General features: G+C 43.4%; 1 protein-coding gene across 1 annotated transcript in view; it reads right to left on the bottom strand.

Annotated features, from left to right (window-relative positions):
* Nucleotides 1-4,238: 4,238 nt before the first annotated feature.
* COG7 (component of oligomeric golgi complex 7) overlaps nucleotides 4,239-20,517 on the bottom strand; it is a 19,979-nt gene continuing 3,700 nt past the window's right edge. Inside the window, exons 5-16 of the mRNA XM_009587211.1 lie at nucleotides 20,221-20,343; nucleotides 18,047-18,245; nucleotides 15,865-15,992; nucleotides 15,108-15,262; nucleotides 13,815-13,931; nucleotides 13,220-13,285; nucleotides 12,262-12,448; nucleotides 11,113-11,253; nucleotides 10,567-10,650; nucleotides 8,487-8,601; nucleotides 6,040-6,183; nucleotides 4,239-4,560 (exon numbers count right to left, since the gene is read on the bottom strand). Of these exons, the coding sequence (XP_009585506.1) occupies nucleotides 4,394-4,560; nucleotides 6,040-6,183; nucleotides 8,487-8,601; nucleotides 10,567-10,650; nucleotides 11,113-11,253; nucleotides 12,262-12,448; nucleotides 13,220-13,285; nucleotides 13,815-13,931; nucleotides 15,108-15,262; nucleotides 15,865-15,992; nucleotides 18,047-18,245; nucleotides 20,221-20,343 (1,626 nt within the window). The 3' untranslated portion in view covers nucleotides 4,239-4,393. The remainder of the gene's footprint in view (nucleotides 4,561-6,039; nucleotides 6,184-8,486; nucleotides 8,602-10,566; nucleotides 10,651-11,112; nucleotides 11,254-12,261; nucleotides 12,449-13,219; nucleotides 13,286-13,814; nucleotides 13,932-15,107; nucleotides 15,263-15,864; nucleotides 15,993-18,046; nucleotides 18,246-20,220; nucleotides 20,344-20,517) is intronic.

The raw sequence follows: 20,517 nt of genomic DNA, 5'->3' as shown, positions 1-20,517 counted from the left end.
GGTCTAGTTGCCAACAACCACCACAAGCAGGACCGAGGAACCGGGGGACAATATGCCAGATGAGATGCCGCCGGCATGGCTGACGCTGCCCTGCATGGGGGAACATCCCTGTTCAAAATTCACTGAAAAGGCAAACCCTTAATTACCGGTGTATACCGGCTCTAATGCTGCTGCAGTTACAGTTACAAGATAATAATGCGCTAGAATACCTGCAGCCTTCATTTTATAAGATTTGATTCATGAATTTTTTAAATTTTATGATTAGCTCCAAAAAGTTTTGGCAACTTAAAGTTTAGATTTTCTATTACTTCTGATACCTGAATTTTTACAGACATTTTCCAATTTCGCTTGGTGCTCATAAGAACAAGAAGCTTAACTACTTTCTTTAAATTAAATTCAGATTCTTAAATAATGAAACCACACCAGGAGCCAGAGCTACAAGCAAACACACCAGTTGTGATATCAAGGGCCTGCCACAGGCAGGCAGTTTTCTGTACGCGGGAGCCATTCAGCTTTGGAAATCACATTCTTGGCCTGTTTGTGTTTTCTGCTGTTGAGAAAGAGAGGTGAGGATCAGGAGCGTTTGGTGTGTACCCGTGGTATGCTCCTTCACATCCTCCTGGGTTTCAGCTCAGCGACTAGAGTCCCTCCACCTCTTGCTCAACATATGCGGATGCTCAAAAATGGGTAAGTTAATAAATCCTGCAGAGTCAGACATGAGAGCTGATTTAGAACCATGCAAGCTTCTTGATCAGTGCTTCAGCAACCCACCTGGCCGAGACTTTTGATTCTGGCGTGCCCAGAAACAGATGCACAGAGAAAGACCTGCACCCAGGGCATGTGCAGAAGAGCCCTTCCTCTGGTTCGCTCTCCTGGCAGCCCAGGGTTCATGGAGCTCCTGAGCCGGGGGCTGTGTTTGTTTCAGTTGCCACTGCTTGAATATCAGGAGATAAGGAGGTTATTTAGAAGCTGATGCTATGCCACTTGGCAGAGCAGTTTCATTTGCAGAACTTCCTACTCATTCCACCAACTAGTGTTTTATAGGCTTTTTAGCATCTGGAACGATTTCTCCAAAAGAAGTTTTGCCTCAGAAACAACATATGATTATCTTTTATATATGAAGCAAACAACAGACTTGCTAGATACATTACACTGGGAGAAGGAGATGACACTCATCCTTCAGCACCAGACTTCTTATGAACTGGGACAGTTAAGCGAGGACTCAGCACATAGAACTCATCCCTTGCCAGCAGCCTTCCTGGGCTGGAGAGCAACCATACCCACACCTCTGATCTCAATTGGGATGAGGAGTGGAAAAATAGGGGTAATTTACAGTCATCTGCAGCCAGAGAATACCTAAAATAAAAGATATGAGGAATAAAAATCCAGATTCGGGGAGCACCTTCTGAACAAGTCCACATGCTGCCCCCAGACTCTTATCTGTCAGCTGGTTCTCGTTTGCAAGAGCAAATGATCAACAGCCCACGAACACAGCTGCTCCTTAAGGAAACCATCTAACCCCGGGTACAGCATGAGCTCAGCAAGCACATAAAACCAACTGGAGAGTGACAGGGCACACGAAAGGCGGTTAGGACACTTGTAAAGACAGAGGAATCCAGCTCTTACAAATTGTCCTAGACTTTTCCTGCCCAACTTCTCACTTCCCTTCTCCCTAAAGGGATGCTTCCCTCCCTGAGCACCATAAACCCACAGGGTTTTTTTTCCACCAAAAAGGAGAATCCCTGTAAAGTGACAGCACTTCATCCCACGTTGCAGCCGAGTCAGAAACAAGCACCCGACACCCTCCCCTAGAGATTCAGTGTTCGCACGCCAGCCAATACTTGACAAAGACCTCCAAACGATTTTGCAAATGAAAAAACACCGCTCCCTGCAAAAGACACAGTAGAACAATTTGCTTAAAACACTAGGAAAGCTGAGAACAAAAACGTGGGCATCTGTTCCCACGCTCTCACCAACAGACAACACTGTCAACCGCACTACCAAGAAGTCCGGTCGTGTGGGAATCCAAATAGCTGTTCAAATATAAAGATGCTGCAGAGACATCAGATGCTTTTCCGTAGGGCAAAACAACCGCCCCGAGCCTGCTCCTGTGCTGATGAAATGGCGGTACCCGTGAGGAGCTCGCTGCAGTGAGACAGGCTGCAGAGAGAGGGGGAAGGCAGAGCTGTTTTCCCAGGTCAGCACTCTCCAAGGCACTTTAAAAGGCAGCGCCTCGGCTGCTGACATCCTGGGGTGGGCTCCGGCATCTGCTGCCTCGGAGCTGTAACGAACAGAAAAGGCAGCAGCAGGTCTCAGGCTGCGGAGCGGGCAGGGCAGCCTGCACCTTCCAGCTCCTCACACCTTCAGCCCCAGCTGGGTGCCTGCCCGGGGCCATCTGCGCTGCCAAATGCAATAGCAGCAGGCAAAGAACAGCCTCAAAAATCCTCACCTTCAGTGACAAGGCAGAAGGATGGGAGAGGCACAGACAGCGAGATTCACCTGTTTCACACCAAGGATTGGAACAGCATGTTCTTTGGCAGGACACAGACAGTTTACTATTCCAGTTACTGCTGGTTATAGAGGGTGTCTGACAACTAATAAAAGTGGAAAGCGTCTCAGGTACTTGACTTCGGCTCTTTACCAGCTTGGCTCTCTGCCCCAGATGGGCCGATTGCAGATAAGCGTATGTGCGCAAAGGGGTTTTTCTCCTGCTGCAGCAGCAGTCCAGACGCTGGAAGACTCAGCTGAGCAGTGCACGGGACCGGGCACGGAGCTGGGCACAGAGCTCTCCATGGGAAAGGCTTCACAAATTGCAGCTAAAGGAGACACCTGAGAAGTCCCAACTCAATACAGTACCAAATTTCCCATTCATTTGGGGATTTTTTGATAGACTTTTCATACTCTGAAACAGAAGAGTAAACATCTAACTGAAAACCTTGCCAAGAAAAAAAGAAAACAAACATTCCAGAAAACACATTTTACTTCCCTGCTCTGAAATTTTTTTAGGTGCTAAAATTTGCGAAACCTAAAATCTGTTTATAAAGCACCTCTGCTCTCCTCAGCTCCCTGAACTGCAGTATTGGCAGTAAAACATAACGAAAGTCCAGCTGAGAACAGCAAAGGAATCCAATTTAACTCAAAAAATGTATCACTGGTAAAATATAAGCCTGTATCGGCATGTTACACATGTGCTATAAAACACAGAAAAGATGTTGGTGTGACAAAACCAGATGTGGGACTGCCTAGAAAAGAGGCAGATTTGGCAGCCGTGGCAGCTAAGCACACAGTCACCCAGGGGAGAACACATCAGACTAACGAGTCCCAAAAGGAGGACCACAAATGCAGCAACCCGGGGACGAGAAATGACAGCTGTCCGAAAGACAGAGGCTGCCAGGGAAAAAACAGTCAAAAGCCAAGACAGCAGAAAGATTTGTGGATCTGGCTAAACACCTATTAGAGCAGCCTGAACCAAGTTAAGGAAAGAAGAGGCAAGAACATGGACGCTGAGAAAAGTGTTATTCCCCCAAGGCATGTGGTGGTGAGGAAAAGGAGAAAACTGCAGAAGTAGATACAGAAAAGGGAAGAAAGATGTTTTTCCCCTCCAAAACAGAAGAGTTTGCATGTGAGGTTTTATCCAGCAGTCTCACACAGCTGGCATTCCAGTTCTGGGCCCTCTTTGTATTCCGTCCAGTTTTCTCCTAAGAAAAAAAGCTGTGGGAGCGTTAGAAGCATACTTAGGCTAGATGAGGTTTTTTTACAAAGATCTATATACCAAGCTTTAATAAATTTTACAAGAAAACAACACTTTCCTTACATTTCTCATAAACTTCATAGCTTTCAGTAGAATACATTAATCGCACAAGGAACAACCTACAAAACTGGTTTTATTCTCAGGGTTAAGCTTCATCATGCCTCATCTACTAATTGAGGAGACTGTCTTCTTGACTTTGTGAATAATGACAGACTTGAGCAATGACAATTGCCTCCAGGTAGAAGAGCTTCCAATCAGTCGATCTTTGTTGTACCTACCCCATAATTTTAGATTCAGAATTGATTAAATTTTCTGAAAAAGCCAGTCACCTCACCGCCATGAAGCGTGAACTCTCCAGCAATGGGCAGAACGTTTCTAGTCAGAAGCCAGCACTGCTCAGCTTACTCAAAGTCATCCAGATAGTTTTTGGTAAATTTGGCTGTAGGACATCCCTCCTTATTTCTAAAGATGGAAAAATGGAACAAGCTTTTCCTAGACAAAGACATTTATTAAAAGTTATTCAGAAATAAATTCCCCTAATCCCCAGAGATATTTTCACTGTCCTTGCAAAGTTTATAGGGAAATAAAACCAACCCAAACAGTTCAGCCCTTGAACAGTGTCCAGCAGCAGGGACATCACAGCTAACACTCCACGCCTCTCATTGCAGCGATGCTGCTGGCCATTCTGCGGGGCACACTTTTTGCAGCTTGCCGGTAGTCCTCTGGTTTTGCCTTCAACAGAGTTACAATATTTTGCAGTGTTCTTGATGGCTGAAGGCCGAGGGCATCCATAACGTTTATTAGATAATCTGTAAGATCAAGGATAAACATGTATTTGAACAGGCAACAGACACTGTGCAAATGAAAGTTATTCTTCGTTCTTCACAACAGCTAGAATCCTGTCACTGATAGCTCAAAAACACAGAATACGGCAGTGTGTTTGGAATCTAACTGTACTGACTGGTGCATATTTTTTGCTTCCTGTACACTAGCTTAGACAACCGTCTGTTTTGTTCAGAGGACTGAGACACATTCTCCCACGTTTCAGTATCTGCACATAACACCTTTGGGGTAGTCAGTCACCACGGTCACAGATAAAGGATCACAATCACACTTTCAAAGGCAAAGAGCTTGCAACAAAGCTGGGAAGTTCTGCAGAGGTGAATGGCTGTTGAGGCAGGAGGGAGTTCCAGCTCACTGATTCAAAGTTAGTTGGGGAATTAAGGATGGAAGGGAGAATGCCGTACTTGACACAGAAAGCTTATTTGGGGGGAACAAAGCCAAAAAAAAAAAAAAAAAAAGATTCAGGCTGAGTTCACTGGCATTCAAGCTCGCTTTCAGGCAGGCTGAGGAGATATTGTCTGTATCCTTATTTTTGAGCTTGGCCGTGGGGAAGTCAGCATCCATGATTTACAGCAAAAAAGAAGGACTAACTGGCATTTACAACAGCTGTAGTGGTCTCAAGCTGACACTTTCATCAGCTTTGAATAAGAAAAAGCCATCTCCTCCATATCCTGCAGAAACGCCTTCCCCGGCACCTTCCATCAGTCCTCCCTCAATCACTCTGCATGGCATGGGAGAAGGCAGAGATGAACAACACGTGCCAGCTATGTCCCACTTTGCTGCTGAAAATTTCTCCATGTTGAAAGTAGCTTTAGTCATCTAGCACCTTCAGAGCAGCAGGGCGTTAAGTTAACCATGGCAGGGGAGCTGATCCTATAGGTTTTGTAAAAAAGGATGCTGGTCAAGTGCTCCACAACAACTTTTAGAAGGCCTTTAGCTGACCTTCCCTACTTCAGCTATCAAGTGAATGGAAGAAATCAACCAGCTTCCCCCTTCGTAATCCACTGGAGCACTTCCCAACAGGCTTGGCACATGCTGTGTACCCCCTATATGACGTATACTGGCAGTACACGGCACTTTGATGAGAAGGGAAAGCGCAGGGCCACACTTGGAAAGATTATATACAGATCTTTCTTGCGATGACTGGCTTGTAACGGAATCCCCTCAGTTCTGAAGGACTTTCATTTCCACAGTCAGAAGCACAAAGCAGTGAAGAAGCTGGACTACCTACCGGAACATCACCCTTCCCTCAAAGAGGGATGTGACAGAACACTTTGCAAAAGAGCAGCTGTGAACCACTCCACCATGCAGAGTATCATATCAGATCAACATGCTCACGATAAAAGGAGAAACCCACACTGCAGTCTCTTCAAATCTAATCTTATGACAGAGCAGCCCATGTGTTACGGCAACAGTTCTCAGGACAGTGCGTGCACCAATCTTACCAATGTCTGTGGCAAGCTGCTTTGTCGAATGTACTGTGAGCTCTGGTATTTGCAGGATGACTTCGCAGTAAGTTTGCATCGTAGCTCTGGCGATGGAGCCGAGCCAGTAGTCAGCCATGTTGTCCAGCTCAGGTAATTCATCTCCTGGACAGAAAATTCTCGTTAGCTGTCAGCAGACTCGCTTACCTGCATTTGCTGGTTTTGTAACAAAACATAATTCATAAATGGTTAACTGTTTCTTCAATGAGACATTAAGGTATTCATTAGGGTTCAGAGTTTATCAGCTGGTTTTGGAGTAGCCAAAGCAGTTACATATCCTCCCTGACACTATACAACATTGAAAGTTAGCTCAAGACCCAAAACACTTGACCTCCCTCTATTACTTCTCCAGGTACGTCATTTCCAAAGGGCTGATAGCTGAGCAGGCTGGGATCAGGGGCACTGCCTGGCATATTCTATAGGACCACCTTCCAGGACTAGTTTACAAACTACTGCAATGACAAGGATTCACAGGTTTTTTTCAAGCCCTAAAGGAATTCGGTGTTCATCAGTGTTTTGAAAGTTAATGAACTATTAAACATGTAAATACTTTAAGATGACAAAATAAGTAATGCAAAAACCTAAACTAAAGAGCGTATTCTCAGCAGGCTACAGGAAGACTATAAATACCAAGCTCTACACTTCCTTGATTGTCAGTGGAAATAAACACCGAGAAGAGATTAACCACAGCAAACCATGGTGCGCTGCCAACCTGCTGGGAAGCATTATGTAGCTACTGTTGTTAACTGCAGCAGGACTAATGACAACAGGTAAGGACAGCCATCTGAAGAATGAACGCAAGCCAAAACTCAGCTTGCTGCAAGAAATTAAGGAAAGACACGCAGAAAGAACTCCTCATGTATTCTGGGGAGAAAGTTTTGAAGAGGAACCTGGGCCGTAGCTGTCTCAGACAGCAGCCACCCGCAGCACCCACTGCACTTCCTTCAGCATGGGGGGGTTTAATCATTGTGGCTGGTATCTAATCACTAAGGACCCAGGTGGCCCTGGAAGTAGCAGTGGAGCTCTAATGATTTTTCAGCTGGAGTTGACACAGGATGAAAAAGGAATTTCAGTGAAGTGGTCAGCATTCCAGAATTGTGTCCTTAATGAGCAAGAACCTGACTACGGAGACCAGAACATGTGGTCGGATCCTTAAGAAAACACATTCCCAAAGACGCAAAACCTGTCCAAAACAAGACAGACGGCAGACCAGTTTCTGACCGTGGGCTCCTAACCTTTGTCACAGATGGGCACAAGTTAGCATATCACACCGGATATAACAGTAGTTTTTCCTGGATTTATAGAGAAAAGAGGCAGAGGAAAAAGTTGTTTACAAGTAAACAGCATTACTATCATGCTTGAGAACGAATAATCTATTCCTGAAGAAAGGAGCTCAGGGGCTCCTCTTTTCCAGCAACAAATTAAGGGGCTGTGTTTCTCAGCAAGGCCATAGAGGACTGCATATTTTATACCACAAGTGATTAGTGTAAAATTAAGCTTATGGGACATTCTCTCCAGATTTCACTAGGGTCTGAAGCTGGAAAGCTTCATACCAGGTCAGCTGCTGGCAGACAGCTGTTGCAAGAATGCCAGCTTAGGTACTGTCTGGGGGTAAGAATACACTGTATGATCACCGATGCAGGGTTGTTTTCTTCAGCAGATGGGGACATTACATGAGAGGGTCGGCCATCCTAACAACTCACTACTTCTAAACATGGTCACAAGCTTCCTCTTTGCCTACTTCTTGCTGTGCGCTCCTGCCAGCTCTGCTGCACAGCAGACTTCTTAGGGAGCTGATTTAAATCACTTTATTGACACATTTTTGAGAGAAACTAGGCCAGAAAAAGAAAAAAGTGAGTACTTTTCTGTGGGGTTAATGAACGGAAACGGCCCTGCTGTGGAAGCAGCACAAAGGACAGGGCAGGAGTGCAAAGCTGGGGCAAGACTCCCCCTTCAGCATGCTGTTAGACAGTCCAAGCCGCTCCGTGAACTGTACTCCAATGGACAGGCTGATAGGGAGCAGAAGCCGCAAAAGCTAACTTGAGAAGTCTTTCAGGCTAGATGGTTCAACGGTTCCCTTCAGACTTCGGGAACTGACCCCAGGCACCTCCTGTTCACTCCCTGCACCTAGGATATTAAATACTGCTCTGACTCTGAAACAGTAATACTTCAGACCCTGCACCCAAACCACAGTTTTAATGAACACTAAACTTAAATAGACCAAGCTGAAGAAGTTTTACTCACTATTTAGAGGCTCACTCCTCCTGCGTATTACCAAGAGACTCTTGGAAGAAACAGCATGACTAGATGATAGGAAATGGATCTCAAACAGCTTTGTTACCATAACACATCACACCCACAAAATGTCAAAATGTGAAAGCTTTCCCCCAGACACTTCAAGACACTACCTTGTTCTGGGGGGTAAGGCAGTTTTCCAGCATGTAACGCCAGTTCCAAAGCAGAATCCTCTTGAGTGACAAATGGCTCAAGGTGGAGAGGAAGCGACATAATATATTGCCCAATCTAGAATAAAAGCACAAAGAGCTGAGTCACTGAACAAATGTGAAGCAAGTACTTTGCTAGAGAAAAAAAGTCAACTGCAGTAATTCACACCTGAAAGCAGAAAGCTGAGCTTGACAGCAACTCACTAACCTACATTTGCTCAGAAACAAATTGGCTCTTGCTCATCATTACACTTTGTACAAGAAAAAATTTTCACAAGGTCAGAGAACCAGTCATTGAAACAATCACATTAAGAAAAACCTGTACAGAGAACTGTTACTCCAAGCAAATCTTCGATCTCTGGCTATTTGTTTTCTAGAGCAGAATTTAAGTGACTGAACCAAACAAAACCACAGAAGAGGAAACACGGATTCAAGTGACAATATAATAATGACTTACAGAAATGCATCACTCCCAAACAGGACCACGCTCACAAATTCACACGCATAAGTTGCCTAACTTCAGGCACACAACAAATACCGCCCTGTTTACAAAGTGATTATCTGCTACTACAGAGAATCTTCCCAGGTGCAGATACAGTTAAGAGTACTCTGCCTCCCCATTATGGAACATGTTCATTAATAGCTTTTTCCTTAGCTAACATCACCTGCCTTGTCTTCTACACAGCACATACGCCACATCAATTTGTTTCTAAACTCTCCTCTAGTTTTTTAGTTTTCAATTTTACTGCACAACGCAGTACTGTTACTTCAAGACTACCTAAGACAAAGCGGTGGCTCAGTCTTGGCCCACCTATCACTCAGCAGCAGGATAAAGGGTAGATCTGAAAAGATGTCAGAAAACAAATGCTTTGTATCTGAAATTTTTTTAAAGTTCCTCTTTGCCTTGGACAGCCAGAAATGTCCTTTGACTCCTCACATAATCAAGTAACAACCATACACATCTCAGTTTTAAGAGGCTGCCACTTTAATTGAAAGTTAACAACCATGCACATCTCTCCTGGTGAACTGTGTTAATTAGAAAGCAACTTAGAATTTCAGTAGCAACCTTTCCTTGAAGTTTTACCTGATACACTGCCCACGAGCTTTCTAAACCTCATAAAAGTCTCTCAGATAGCTAAATTCAAACTACCTATGATAAAATTATCCCACAAATTGACTGACTACCCATTTCTATACATTTCTTTTTGCTTTTTTTTTTAAGCTTTAAAAGCAGAGTATAACAGTCTGTAGGCCATAAGCCAGAAGAAACCAAAATATTACAAGGTTTTGGTTGCCGCCTGTCCTTGAAAAATCCGTTCCCTGTGTGATGCACAGAATGATAGTAAAATAAAAAAACTTGCTTATCAAATTATACTTTTTATTGAGATAATAATAGCAGCTAATATTAATATCTGAACTGCAAATTTGGTAGCGACTTGCAACACCAACCAGGAGAATGGGAGAGCAATCAGAATGCTGTTCAGCAGCACCAAACTGCGGAGTGCCTAGTCAGAAGGAATGAACAGCTCACTCTCCTCTTCCACTCAGACACCCCATTGCCAAAAAGGTTTCATTGTTATCCCATCAGAAAGAGAAACCAGGGAGTCACGTGGGGATTAGAAGGGTAAGAGCTCAAGACTTTTTTAACTTCATAGTATGATTAAATCACTCCAATACACATTGCATGAACTTTTAGGCTACATGGGCTGCATTATGAATATACGTTCAGTATTCACCCCTACAAACAAAAGTTGGCATTTCCCATCCCATTATGAGAATTAATACTGTAAACAGTGCAGTTCGATAGAGAAGAACCTCTCGTTGTGCTCCCTGTGTTCTTTTGCTATTCCACAATTTGACAGGGATTTCATAAAAGCTACAAAGAATGGTACAACCCAACTGATGAGAGCTAGACCACTGAGAGCATCTATCACCATCATATAAAAATTTTAACAAATACTATGATTTTACAAAAAAATTGGGGAAACACAGAAGAGATTCCCCCAGCATTGGGCTTCCAGTAACTACCCTTGCATGCTCTTACATTGCTGATATATTCCAGAGGAGTCAGGCTGAAGTTTGGCAGGTCATCTGTCAGGGTCTCACCAATGCCACCAGAATTCCAACCCTGTAAGGCAAAAAGTGCAGAAAGAGTCTATGACTTTCTGGAGCGTGAAGCCTACTGGTATTCTAGGAAGGGGTCACCCTGCGACATGAACAGTGACTACCAAAGGACTTCTAGAAAGCAGAACACAGATCGTGAGAAAACTGCTACCTTGTCCTCCCTCAGGCCCAAAACATACACAATCCTTTCCACACACTTCCCTGTGGAAAATACATGCTCACGCAAGTTAGAAAAGCAACATCTCAAACAAACATCAGAGCTTGCAAACATAGCTGTATGTTGTGAATGCTGTGGATGAAGGGAGGTAAACTTTTCCACTGACTGTAGCTCAAGGAAGAAATGTGATACCGGAGGGAAACATTCTGAAAAGGAGAAAGGTAAGCAACATTGAGCTGTACTCCACCCTAAGGGATCCTACGGGTAAACCCTGCCAGTTCAGATCAGATTGACGTACCCATTACTCACCTCCATCTTTGAAACAAGCAAGAGTTGTTGTTTGATGCGAAGAAAAACAGAATCAAAAGCCAAGTGGTGTGCCAGCTGGTTGAGGCGGCTTAGGGCAGATCGAGATGAAGACAACAGGTTGTGGTTACTCGTACCTTTTTCCTAACACATACAGACACAGAAAAATGTTTACATACAGAAGTCATTATACTGACCAAAGAGCAGCTTTGTTAACATTCCTAAAGAGGTCTTTACTAGGCCATCCTAATACAAAAGAGCTTTCCTCTGCAATGGCACAGCTTGTTTCCTTTGGGATGCTCTATTCCAACCAGTTATTCAAGACAGAAACTGCGTGCTGCTCCCTGAAATGTAGAACAGAGAATCGGCATCACATTCCAGCCATGCCAGGCACCAGTACAGGCTAGATACTGAGAAGCTTGCAGAGAAGATAGCAAAACTGCCTTTTACTCAAAGGGCACAACTAACTAATTCCCGGCATGGAATTAAGCAGAAGTTTTACATGAAGGGTACCTATGGAACTTGACTATTTAGCAAAGGTTTAAAGTCAAACATGTAACACTGAAGGCAGAGCTGCACAAGTTGCAGGTAAATTAAGTGCAAAAGAAATCAAAATGTTTTTGAGGAAATAAGAGGCAGAACTCATAACCTTGACTTCACTACTACAGGTGACTAACGATGGCAAACATAACTTAGATCCACAAGAAGATAACTAGAGTCATTCTACCCTGTTCACAGATGCATGCATGAATGATCTGGCAGAATTGTATTTCAGAATGGATACGGCAACAGAGTGTAAGTGGCTTGAGAAGCCGGTGTGTGGGCTCCAGAATTTGAAATGGCTCCAACACAATCTTCCCAATGCTTTCTGTGACAAACTCTCCCTCACCTGAACTGATAAGGGCATGTTCACAAAACACAGCCAGGATCTGGGGAGAGATGGGATGAGTCCAGACTTCCTGGGTTTGCACATCTCATCTCTCAGCGGATCAATCGGTGTCTCTGTGAAAGACTTGGAACATAGCCCATCAAAAGCCTGCAGTTCAGGATGAAAAGTAATCAGGCTGTAGGGGAAATCCAAGTCTCATCTACCAAATGTGGGCCCAACAGCAACCTGTGATAGAGGCAGGCTCTCCCAGGCACCAAAGCTACCTTTAGAGTGTAAAGTGTTTCCATCAGGCTGGCATACTCAGACGGATTCTCCTTCAAAAGATAATTGTATTCCTGCCAGGGATTCTTTACAGAGCTCTTCTTTTCTGCAGAACTGTTATCCTGAAAGCCAGAAAAACTACAAGGGCTGTAGGAGTCCGAGAGATACTTCCCAGCAGTTGATAAAATCCTGAAAACAAGTACACAAAAGTCACTAGCAAAATCCTCTGAAATCAGCACTGTTGTTCTCACGTTGGTCCAAGGACCAACACTACCTTTATGTTACTTCAAGGGAGAGAGTATTCATTGTTGGCAGACACTAATTACAGCCAACTCTCATGGCTACTGTGCAACTCAAAAACTGCAAGAAAATATTGAGATGAAAAAGAGGATTGTGCTCTCAGAACGCCCTGCAGATATGGAACAAACTCAGCCTCCTGCGCACTGCAGGCCACTGTGTCCTATCCAAAGCACAGGCACTAAAGTCAGACTAAAGCATTTCAACGTACAAGAGGCTGAACAGTGCACTGCTTACAAGCAACAAAAGATCTACGTGCTGCCTGTGCTAGACGCTCCTCAAGTTACAAGGAATTGATAAGTTCAGGCACACCTAGATTCGTTTCAGCAAGTGATTCATGCCCTGTGTCACAAGGGGGGGTGAGAATCTTGCCAATTTGATCTGGTGGAAAATTCCTTCCTGACCCCAGTCTGGCAGTCCATTTGATGCCTGGCCAGATATCCAAGAAAAAGGATTCTTGTGACTGTCTCAGGGCACACGACTGAGTGGAACAGTGTGTGACCCATCTCTGACATTTCAAAAGATGGGGAGGGGCAGCGGGGGGAAATCACCGTGGTTCTGCTTTCCCTCCATGGTCTATGCAACGAAAGTACCTTGGGATTTGTTTTCTTTCAACTTGGTACCTATGTTGACAGCTCATGAACTAAGTTCAGCAATGCTCACCTGTTGGCCAATTGCTGCTCAAAGTCTCCACACTGACGAAGGAGCTCACCGCAAGTAGTAATTATCCTGGGAAAGGACAAGACAAAAACACGTGTTGTGAGATTTGAGTCAGATAATGCCAGACCCCCTCCCCAGACAACCCATCTCAGACACGTATCAAGTAATTATAAAATGCAATAACCAAACCACAGCCCACAGGGGACACATCTGTCAAGAGTTAATTTGGCTATTAACTCTGCATCCATTTGATAACATATTGAATTTTTTTGGCCAACAGCCTCATCCACATGCTACTTCTTGTCATCATAGCTAAGGCCAGCTCAGTGTCACTGGGAAAAATTCTAAGAGCTGCTGATATTTCAAGTGATATGACATGCAGTCTTGCTCCAGACAGGATGGGGAGTCTCATAGCACTTACTGTGCCAGCAACAACCTGAAACCCAGTCACTAACACTAATGCTCCCACCAGCACTGCAGCTAAGTGGGCATAGCCCTACATTCTGCACTAAGAACTTGTGTAAACTGACCCCAAGTAACTCCCTTCCAACTTTGGTACAAAACTCAGTTCTGAGCCAGGCAAAAAAATCCCCTTTACCGGACAGAGTTTTGGAATGCAGTCCAGTCCTCCTGGAAAAGGGAATCTGATAGGACATCATCCAGTTTACATTTCTTTCGTATAGACTGCAATGTATTTGTAAAGTCAGATGTATACCTGTAATGAGAAATGGAGAAGAGATAAGCACCAGCGTAAGAGAATAGGTTGGAGAGCAGCATAAGTGCATGTCCTGCAATTTGCTCATTCAGTCCTCTACAAGGGCCAAATAAGAACCAGAAATATTAGAAGAAGAGGAGTTCAGAAGAGACACTGTTGTTCCAGTCCAAACACATGAATGTGAAGAACTGATGAGCCACAGCCCACTCAAACCTACACTAGAAGACACGGAGAAACTCAGAGTAACAGATACTGTGTGGCTACTTCAATTTGTTGCATATGGGGTACTAGAAACTCTCCACTCCCCTGAGAAGGTATGAGTAAGACATTTTTGTTACCACTACACTGATCACATTTCCTAGGAAAGACCAGAAAAAGTTTATAAGGCTACTGCAATTCCAACATCACTTGGCCCTTACTCCAGGAACACAGTGACAACAATCTTATGAATTTGTTTTCTCAGCTACTCCCCAGATGAGAACATGGATAAAAAGGAGAACATTGTTTTCCACACACCCCCTTTTTTTTTTAAATAATGCCCATAAGCTGGAGGCATGCACACTGCTATGTAATTGCCTATAAAGAAGGTGAGATCAGAGAAGCGTGCTTTCCTCTTCCCCACAGGGCAACAAGGTAACAGTTTGATTTATACCTTGTGAGCAGCTCTTTCGATATCAGGAAAGAATAAGGAGGTAATCAGTACTGAATATGATCTAAGCAGGCTGTCACTGATACTTTAAGACAAGAACTTATAGTGAACCTCACTCACTTAGGGTATCTCGCACTTACAGGCAGATTCCGAATGTGAGGTCCCAGTAAGTATACATTTCCTCACTGACTTTCATCAGCCTGATCTGTCTTTGTCTTACTCTGTTCTGGGAAACATTTTTCCCTCCAAAAGTATTTATTAAAAATGAAAATTCAGTCCAACCACAATAGCAAACAGCTGAGAAAAGTCTTCCATTTAGCCATAAAAAGCTTCCATTTTACCCCTAAGAAACAATCACTGCCTGAATGAAGTGGTAGGAGGGGATATCAGACGATTCATATTACGGTTATAGATACTTTCAGATAGATACTCAGACATTTTTCATGAACTACAAAATCCTTGGCCACAAACTGAATACTTGCTACTCCCTTAGGACAAATGCAGCAGTGTAACTAAAAGCACCTTACTTCGTGAACAGAGCTTTCAGAGCTTTAAGGAGCCCAGACACTCCCAGTCCATCAGTGAGTTTAATGCAGTTGTCGACGGCTCCAGAAGCCAGAATGAAGAGTTTGTTGACTGAATGGTTCAGTTCCTGGACACAGTCAATTACTTCCCAATGCTCCTAAATAACAACAATAACAAAGTTGAGCCTGACTCTTCTTTCAGTGAGTGTCCAGGCATTAAAGAAAAGACAGTTTGTGTAACACATCGTTCTCTCAGCATCCTCCAACACTGTGACACACTTAAGGGAGAACAACACTGGTTGCTTCCACCTTCCTGCACAGTGACTGTTAATAAAAGTCAGGCTGCCAAATCCTATGTTTACTAGGTCTTCAAGGAAAAACAGTTCTGCCAACAACAGAATCTTCTACAAAAAGCACTTTCCTCCCCCGGACTCTGTTCTTAATAAATTCTATTGAACTTGAAGCAGGCTTTTGGTTGATAGTAATATTTTGGTAAAGTCTTTCTCCAGCAGATCCACAAAGCGCCAGTTACTGGGTGGAGGAGAAGAAGAAAGGAGTTACCTCCGACCTGACAGTGCTGCCAAAATTAACTTTATTCCTTAAACAAAATTTACTTAACAGTATAAAAATATACTGCAAACAGGAAATATTACCAAAAAATTACAGGACGAAAGACAGCAAGAACTACGGCAAAGACCCTTGTATTTAGTAGAGGCTTCAGGCCTCTCCCTCTGTAGTTGAACAAAGACTGCTACATTACCAAGGGCACTGCACTGATCTGAATGAGGAGATTTTCTTCTTCCAGGTCTCCATACTCAAGTTGATAGGGCTTGTACGGACCATATACTGCTTCCACCAGTTCCATCACTTTTACCAGGTTCTGCTCCTCTATAAAGAATCAGATGTCAGTCTACAAATAGATGAACATGCTACTAAAAACTGTGTTTCAAGCAACAGGCAGTAGTTCTTCAATTAGAGCATGCTGCCTACACAGGCTTGGAGTGCTGCCCAAGAGCTTTAAGTCTCAAATACACAGATTTTTTTAAAAACAAGGTTATTATCTCTACCTGCTTCCTAAAACCAAGATGTTCTACCTCAACAAGTGCCTCAGGAACATTATCACTCACTGATCCAAAACAGCCTGGGTGACAAAAATCTATTAAACATTCCAACATACAATAGAAGGAAGGTGTTGAAACCATTTGAGAAGTGAAACACATTACTCCCGTAACTTAAAACAGGGGCAATCCTCATTTATCAGAAAGCCTGGTTCATACTTAAAATAATTGACACTAACTCAATTCACTTAGCACTACTACTTCACGCTGTTCATCAACCTGTACCATGAATTCAGCACTTCAGTGCCATTCTGTTGAGCAGGCAGCTGCAAACCCAAACAAAAACTGGTTACTTCTCAACCAGAACTGGACACTACATGTTACCATGAAGTTTTGCCAAACTCAAACTAGCAGCAAACCAGAATTACTTTGAATCCTGGATGTAAGAAAAACCTTTCACGCCCTAAGGACGGACAAGCAATGGAGCAGGTTGTCCAAAGCCTGTGCTATCCCCATGCTTGGACATTTTCAAGATCAGACTGGACAACACCCTGAGTAACATGGTCTGAACTCATAGCGGACCTTGCTTGGAGCAGGAGTTTGGACTAGATCATCTCCCGAGGTCCCTTCCAACCTGAATTATCCCATGAATCATGAACGAACCCTTCCCTCACCTACACATACATAGGAACTGGTTTGACCCTGTTCTGCTGAGTCACCTGGCCTTTCCATTCTTGAGATATTTCTCTTCCCAAACATCTTACCCCACAGCAGAAGAGATGGAATTAAAGAAACTTTTTTTTTTTTAAACACACCCGGATAACAGTTCAGCAGCTGTCTTCCTATTCCATCATCTTCTAGAATTTGACATCATTTTTCCAAGTCCTTTTTAACCATTTCTATTACAAATCACAAATAAAGCTAAACCAAGGATAGAAAATGAATGACAAGAGTACGCAATCACAAAGACCACAAAACCAGACACAATGACAGTCATACTCCCCAAAATTGCCCAGTAATCATAATTTACATGATCAAGTAAGAATCCGCGTTTAAATAGCTCAAGACAATGTTATGAGGAACCAAACAGGAAACACAGCATTAGGAATGCTCCACTTAATTTAGGATTTTCCCATACCTGGTCTTTGAAGGGGCCCTACCAGATTAATAAAGGACTATAAATAGTCAAGTCAGGCATAAACCTATGTAAACACAGGACCTCACTACTTTGTGGTTTGCAGGAATTATTCATCAAGTCATGACCAAAATGAGATGACAAACATCATAGGGTAAGGAAAGTATAGGTTAGATTTTGAATCAAACACTGAGGATGCTGCTAGGGAATAAACTACCAACAGTTCAGAAATAATATTTTGCCCTGTATTTTCACTTGATTAAAACATGAACCAGTAGCAACAGAAAAACTACAAAGTAAAAATTGAGAATCCAATCCATGCAGCTTTCAAGCAGGTTTCTCTTGTTTAGTAAGGAGTGACTTAATTCCAAGAAACTCCTCGACTTTTATGCTTTGTGATCTTTCGACGTGCGTTTCACAGATAGCTTCCCTAAAGACATTTCCTCATCCATTAGACAGAAGAAATACTAATGCTTGTAAAAGGAAAAGTGCTAAATATCATTTACCCAAGATAGCAAGCGTGTTCAGAACAGGTCTGCTTCAATAAACTCATTGAGTATTGTGTCAATATCTTTAGTGTACAATATATACATATGCACAAACACAAAGGTGCAAATGCCACGTAAGTGGTCTATGTTGTAGAAGGTATAATCCCTCCCTCCATGTAAAACTAAACAAAATCCCAAACAATGGAACTTTACAAAGGAGTTGACAGAACAGAATGACAAAATTCAGTGCAAGAGCCTTACTCAGGTTTGGCAGCATTGCTACTTCCAGCCCTTTTGCGAAGTGGATGGTGGCATCATAGAGCTCCAGCAGCTTATTCAGCTTGGTTTCTTGGCCCGTTCTCTCCATGGCAGTGCTGAGGCAGACGGGGATGGAAGGCACCAACGCTCCCAGAGTTTGAATCAACAATACAGTCACAATTTCATGGGGGTTCTTGAAAACCTGTGGTAACAGAAAAGCTATTAGCAAAAGCACTTTATCTCAGAGGAACACGACAGGCAGCAGACAGCAGCAGATAGCTTCCAGAGAGAGACCCACAACGTACAAACCACATGTCACTGCCTCAGAAAAGACAGACTGACCCACTCCAAACTGAGCAGGTCCTGTCTATCCAGGGGCTGATACCTTCTTCAGCCCTCCTGGACCCGTGCTGCTGCCCTGCTGGCAGACGCGGCACCACTTCCCAGGGGCCATCACGCCCACTGTGGTCTCCCTTATGCCCTTGCCATAGAGACCTGGGCTCCTGAAACAGAGGGACAGAAGAGGCAGAACAGTCGGGTTTGCAGATGCTGTCAGCAGAGAGGCAGGCTGCCATAACCAAGGAGTAAAGAGTTGGAAGAGAAAGCAGCAGCCCGACCTGGACTTTTTCACACCAGCACAGAAAACTGTGCTGGGCCTGTGCTTCTTTCTATGAAAGAATTAACATAGAATTACCTGTTGGTGAGAGATAGTGATATACAGATCAAGAAAACGACATTTTGTGCACTAACAGATCACAGATTCCTCAGATGACATGAGCTCCCAACCAAAAGGGAACAAAAACGAATTTGAAAAACCTCACAAGGGGTAAAAAAAAACAAAAGAGGTCTGCTAAGACTGCAGGAACCTTGCTGACCTAGCATGCAGGACAGCCTGATTACAAAAGTCTAGGTCAATACATATTTTACCGTTGAAACTGTGCTTTGAATACAGCAACCGAGAAACCAGAAGATAGTTATAGGTCAAAAACTGAATTCAGCAGAACACAGGCACTCTAGTAATTCGAAAAACCACTTGGCAGAAAAGGGCATCTGAAAACATAGCACTCAGTTTACACAGGTGTGTTGGGAAAAAACACATATTTCGGTAAAATACGAAGAAATAGCACTGTATCACGAGCTAAATTACTGGTCAGATAGGCAGAAGTCAGTACTGGAAAGGCTAGAAAGACTGTAATCAGCTGAGAACTTTTATTTACATGCACCACCCTCAATACCACTAGCATAAAATGCATTACAGCCTTTTATTGTGACTTTTTTTGTCAGCTATTCTCTCTCATTTGCTTTGAAAGCTGGGATCACCACAAGTCTCCTGCAGCAAAGTCACTATGGATACCGAATAGCATGAAAAAGGTCCAAGAATTCTTCAGGAAGCATAAGCCACACAGGAGATTGAGTGACATGAGCTTTGTCCCATGTGGCATTTCTCTCTCTCAATCCCCAATTCAAAGAATATCTGCTAAAATGTAAACTGACATCTGACCTGTAATTCACACTGAATCATTAGGCAGAAAAAATACATTTCAAGGAAACACTGAGCTCCTTTGCAGTACGGGCCTAGCACTTGCACTAGGCTTCGTAACATGAAGATAAGAATCTCTTACCCTTCATGGATGAAAAATTCTTACAGGCTCAACAATATGAACTTATTTCTTCATTTCACTAAAGGACAATAGCTTTTTTGGATCCTACATTATTCTTGGCAGGAAAAACAAGCACAGAGTCTCCAGTGGGTGATAGCAGAAGCCCTCAGATATCTTACACAGAGTGATATGAATCAGTCCAATATGACCTTGAGGGCCTCCTCCAGGCCAAGTGATAAAGCAATTCAGGCATTTCAAATGTCTTGCAACAGAACACATTTGCAACACCAACAAATTAGATTTAACTTAAGATACAGATGAAAGTGATAGAGCAGCGTTAACGTCAATAACACAGCAACCTTGCTGTCGGTCGAACTGCAGAAATCAAATCTTGTCTGCAAGAGCTGAACAAGAAACAGAGAGTAGGTTGCACGCCCTGACTTGCATTGATAAGGCACAGAGTATAACTCAAAGAGAGAGCACTGATGAACTATTCAGAGCTGTATGAGAATTAAGAGAGTGTGTTCAATCTCGTCCTCTCCCATACGCTGCACCAATATTAAACAGTCACTGCACCTGTGTGGCCCACTGAAGTTGCAAGTGCCAGGTCCCAAGGAGTGTGTCATACAGTTCAGTCAACTGGCGATTTAAGCTTAAGTCACTTTGGCAAAGATCCTGCCACGCTGCCACCAGCTGCACCTGCAGGGTAATAAGAACCATTCTAAGAGGAGAACTGACAGTCCACAGATGTAGCTTTTGTTATTTCAAACCAAGAACTTTCCATGCAAAATACTTTTGCTAAAACACAATGCCCACCCTGACTCCTCTCTCCAGATTTCAACAAAACATTTTGCTATAATTCAGCACCACAGA

Source organism: Fulmarus glacialis, unplaced genomic scaffold, assembly GCF_000690835.1.
Source record: "Fulmarus glacialis isolate BGI_N327 unplaced genomic scaffold, ASM69083v1 scaffold36911, whole genome shotgun sequence".
Taxonomy (NCBI): Eukaryota; Metazoa; Chordata; class Aves; order Procellariiformes; family Procellariidae; genus Fulmarus; species Fulmarus glacialis.
This window is presented reverse-complemented; position numbering and strand designations above follow the sequence as displayed.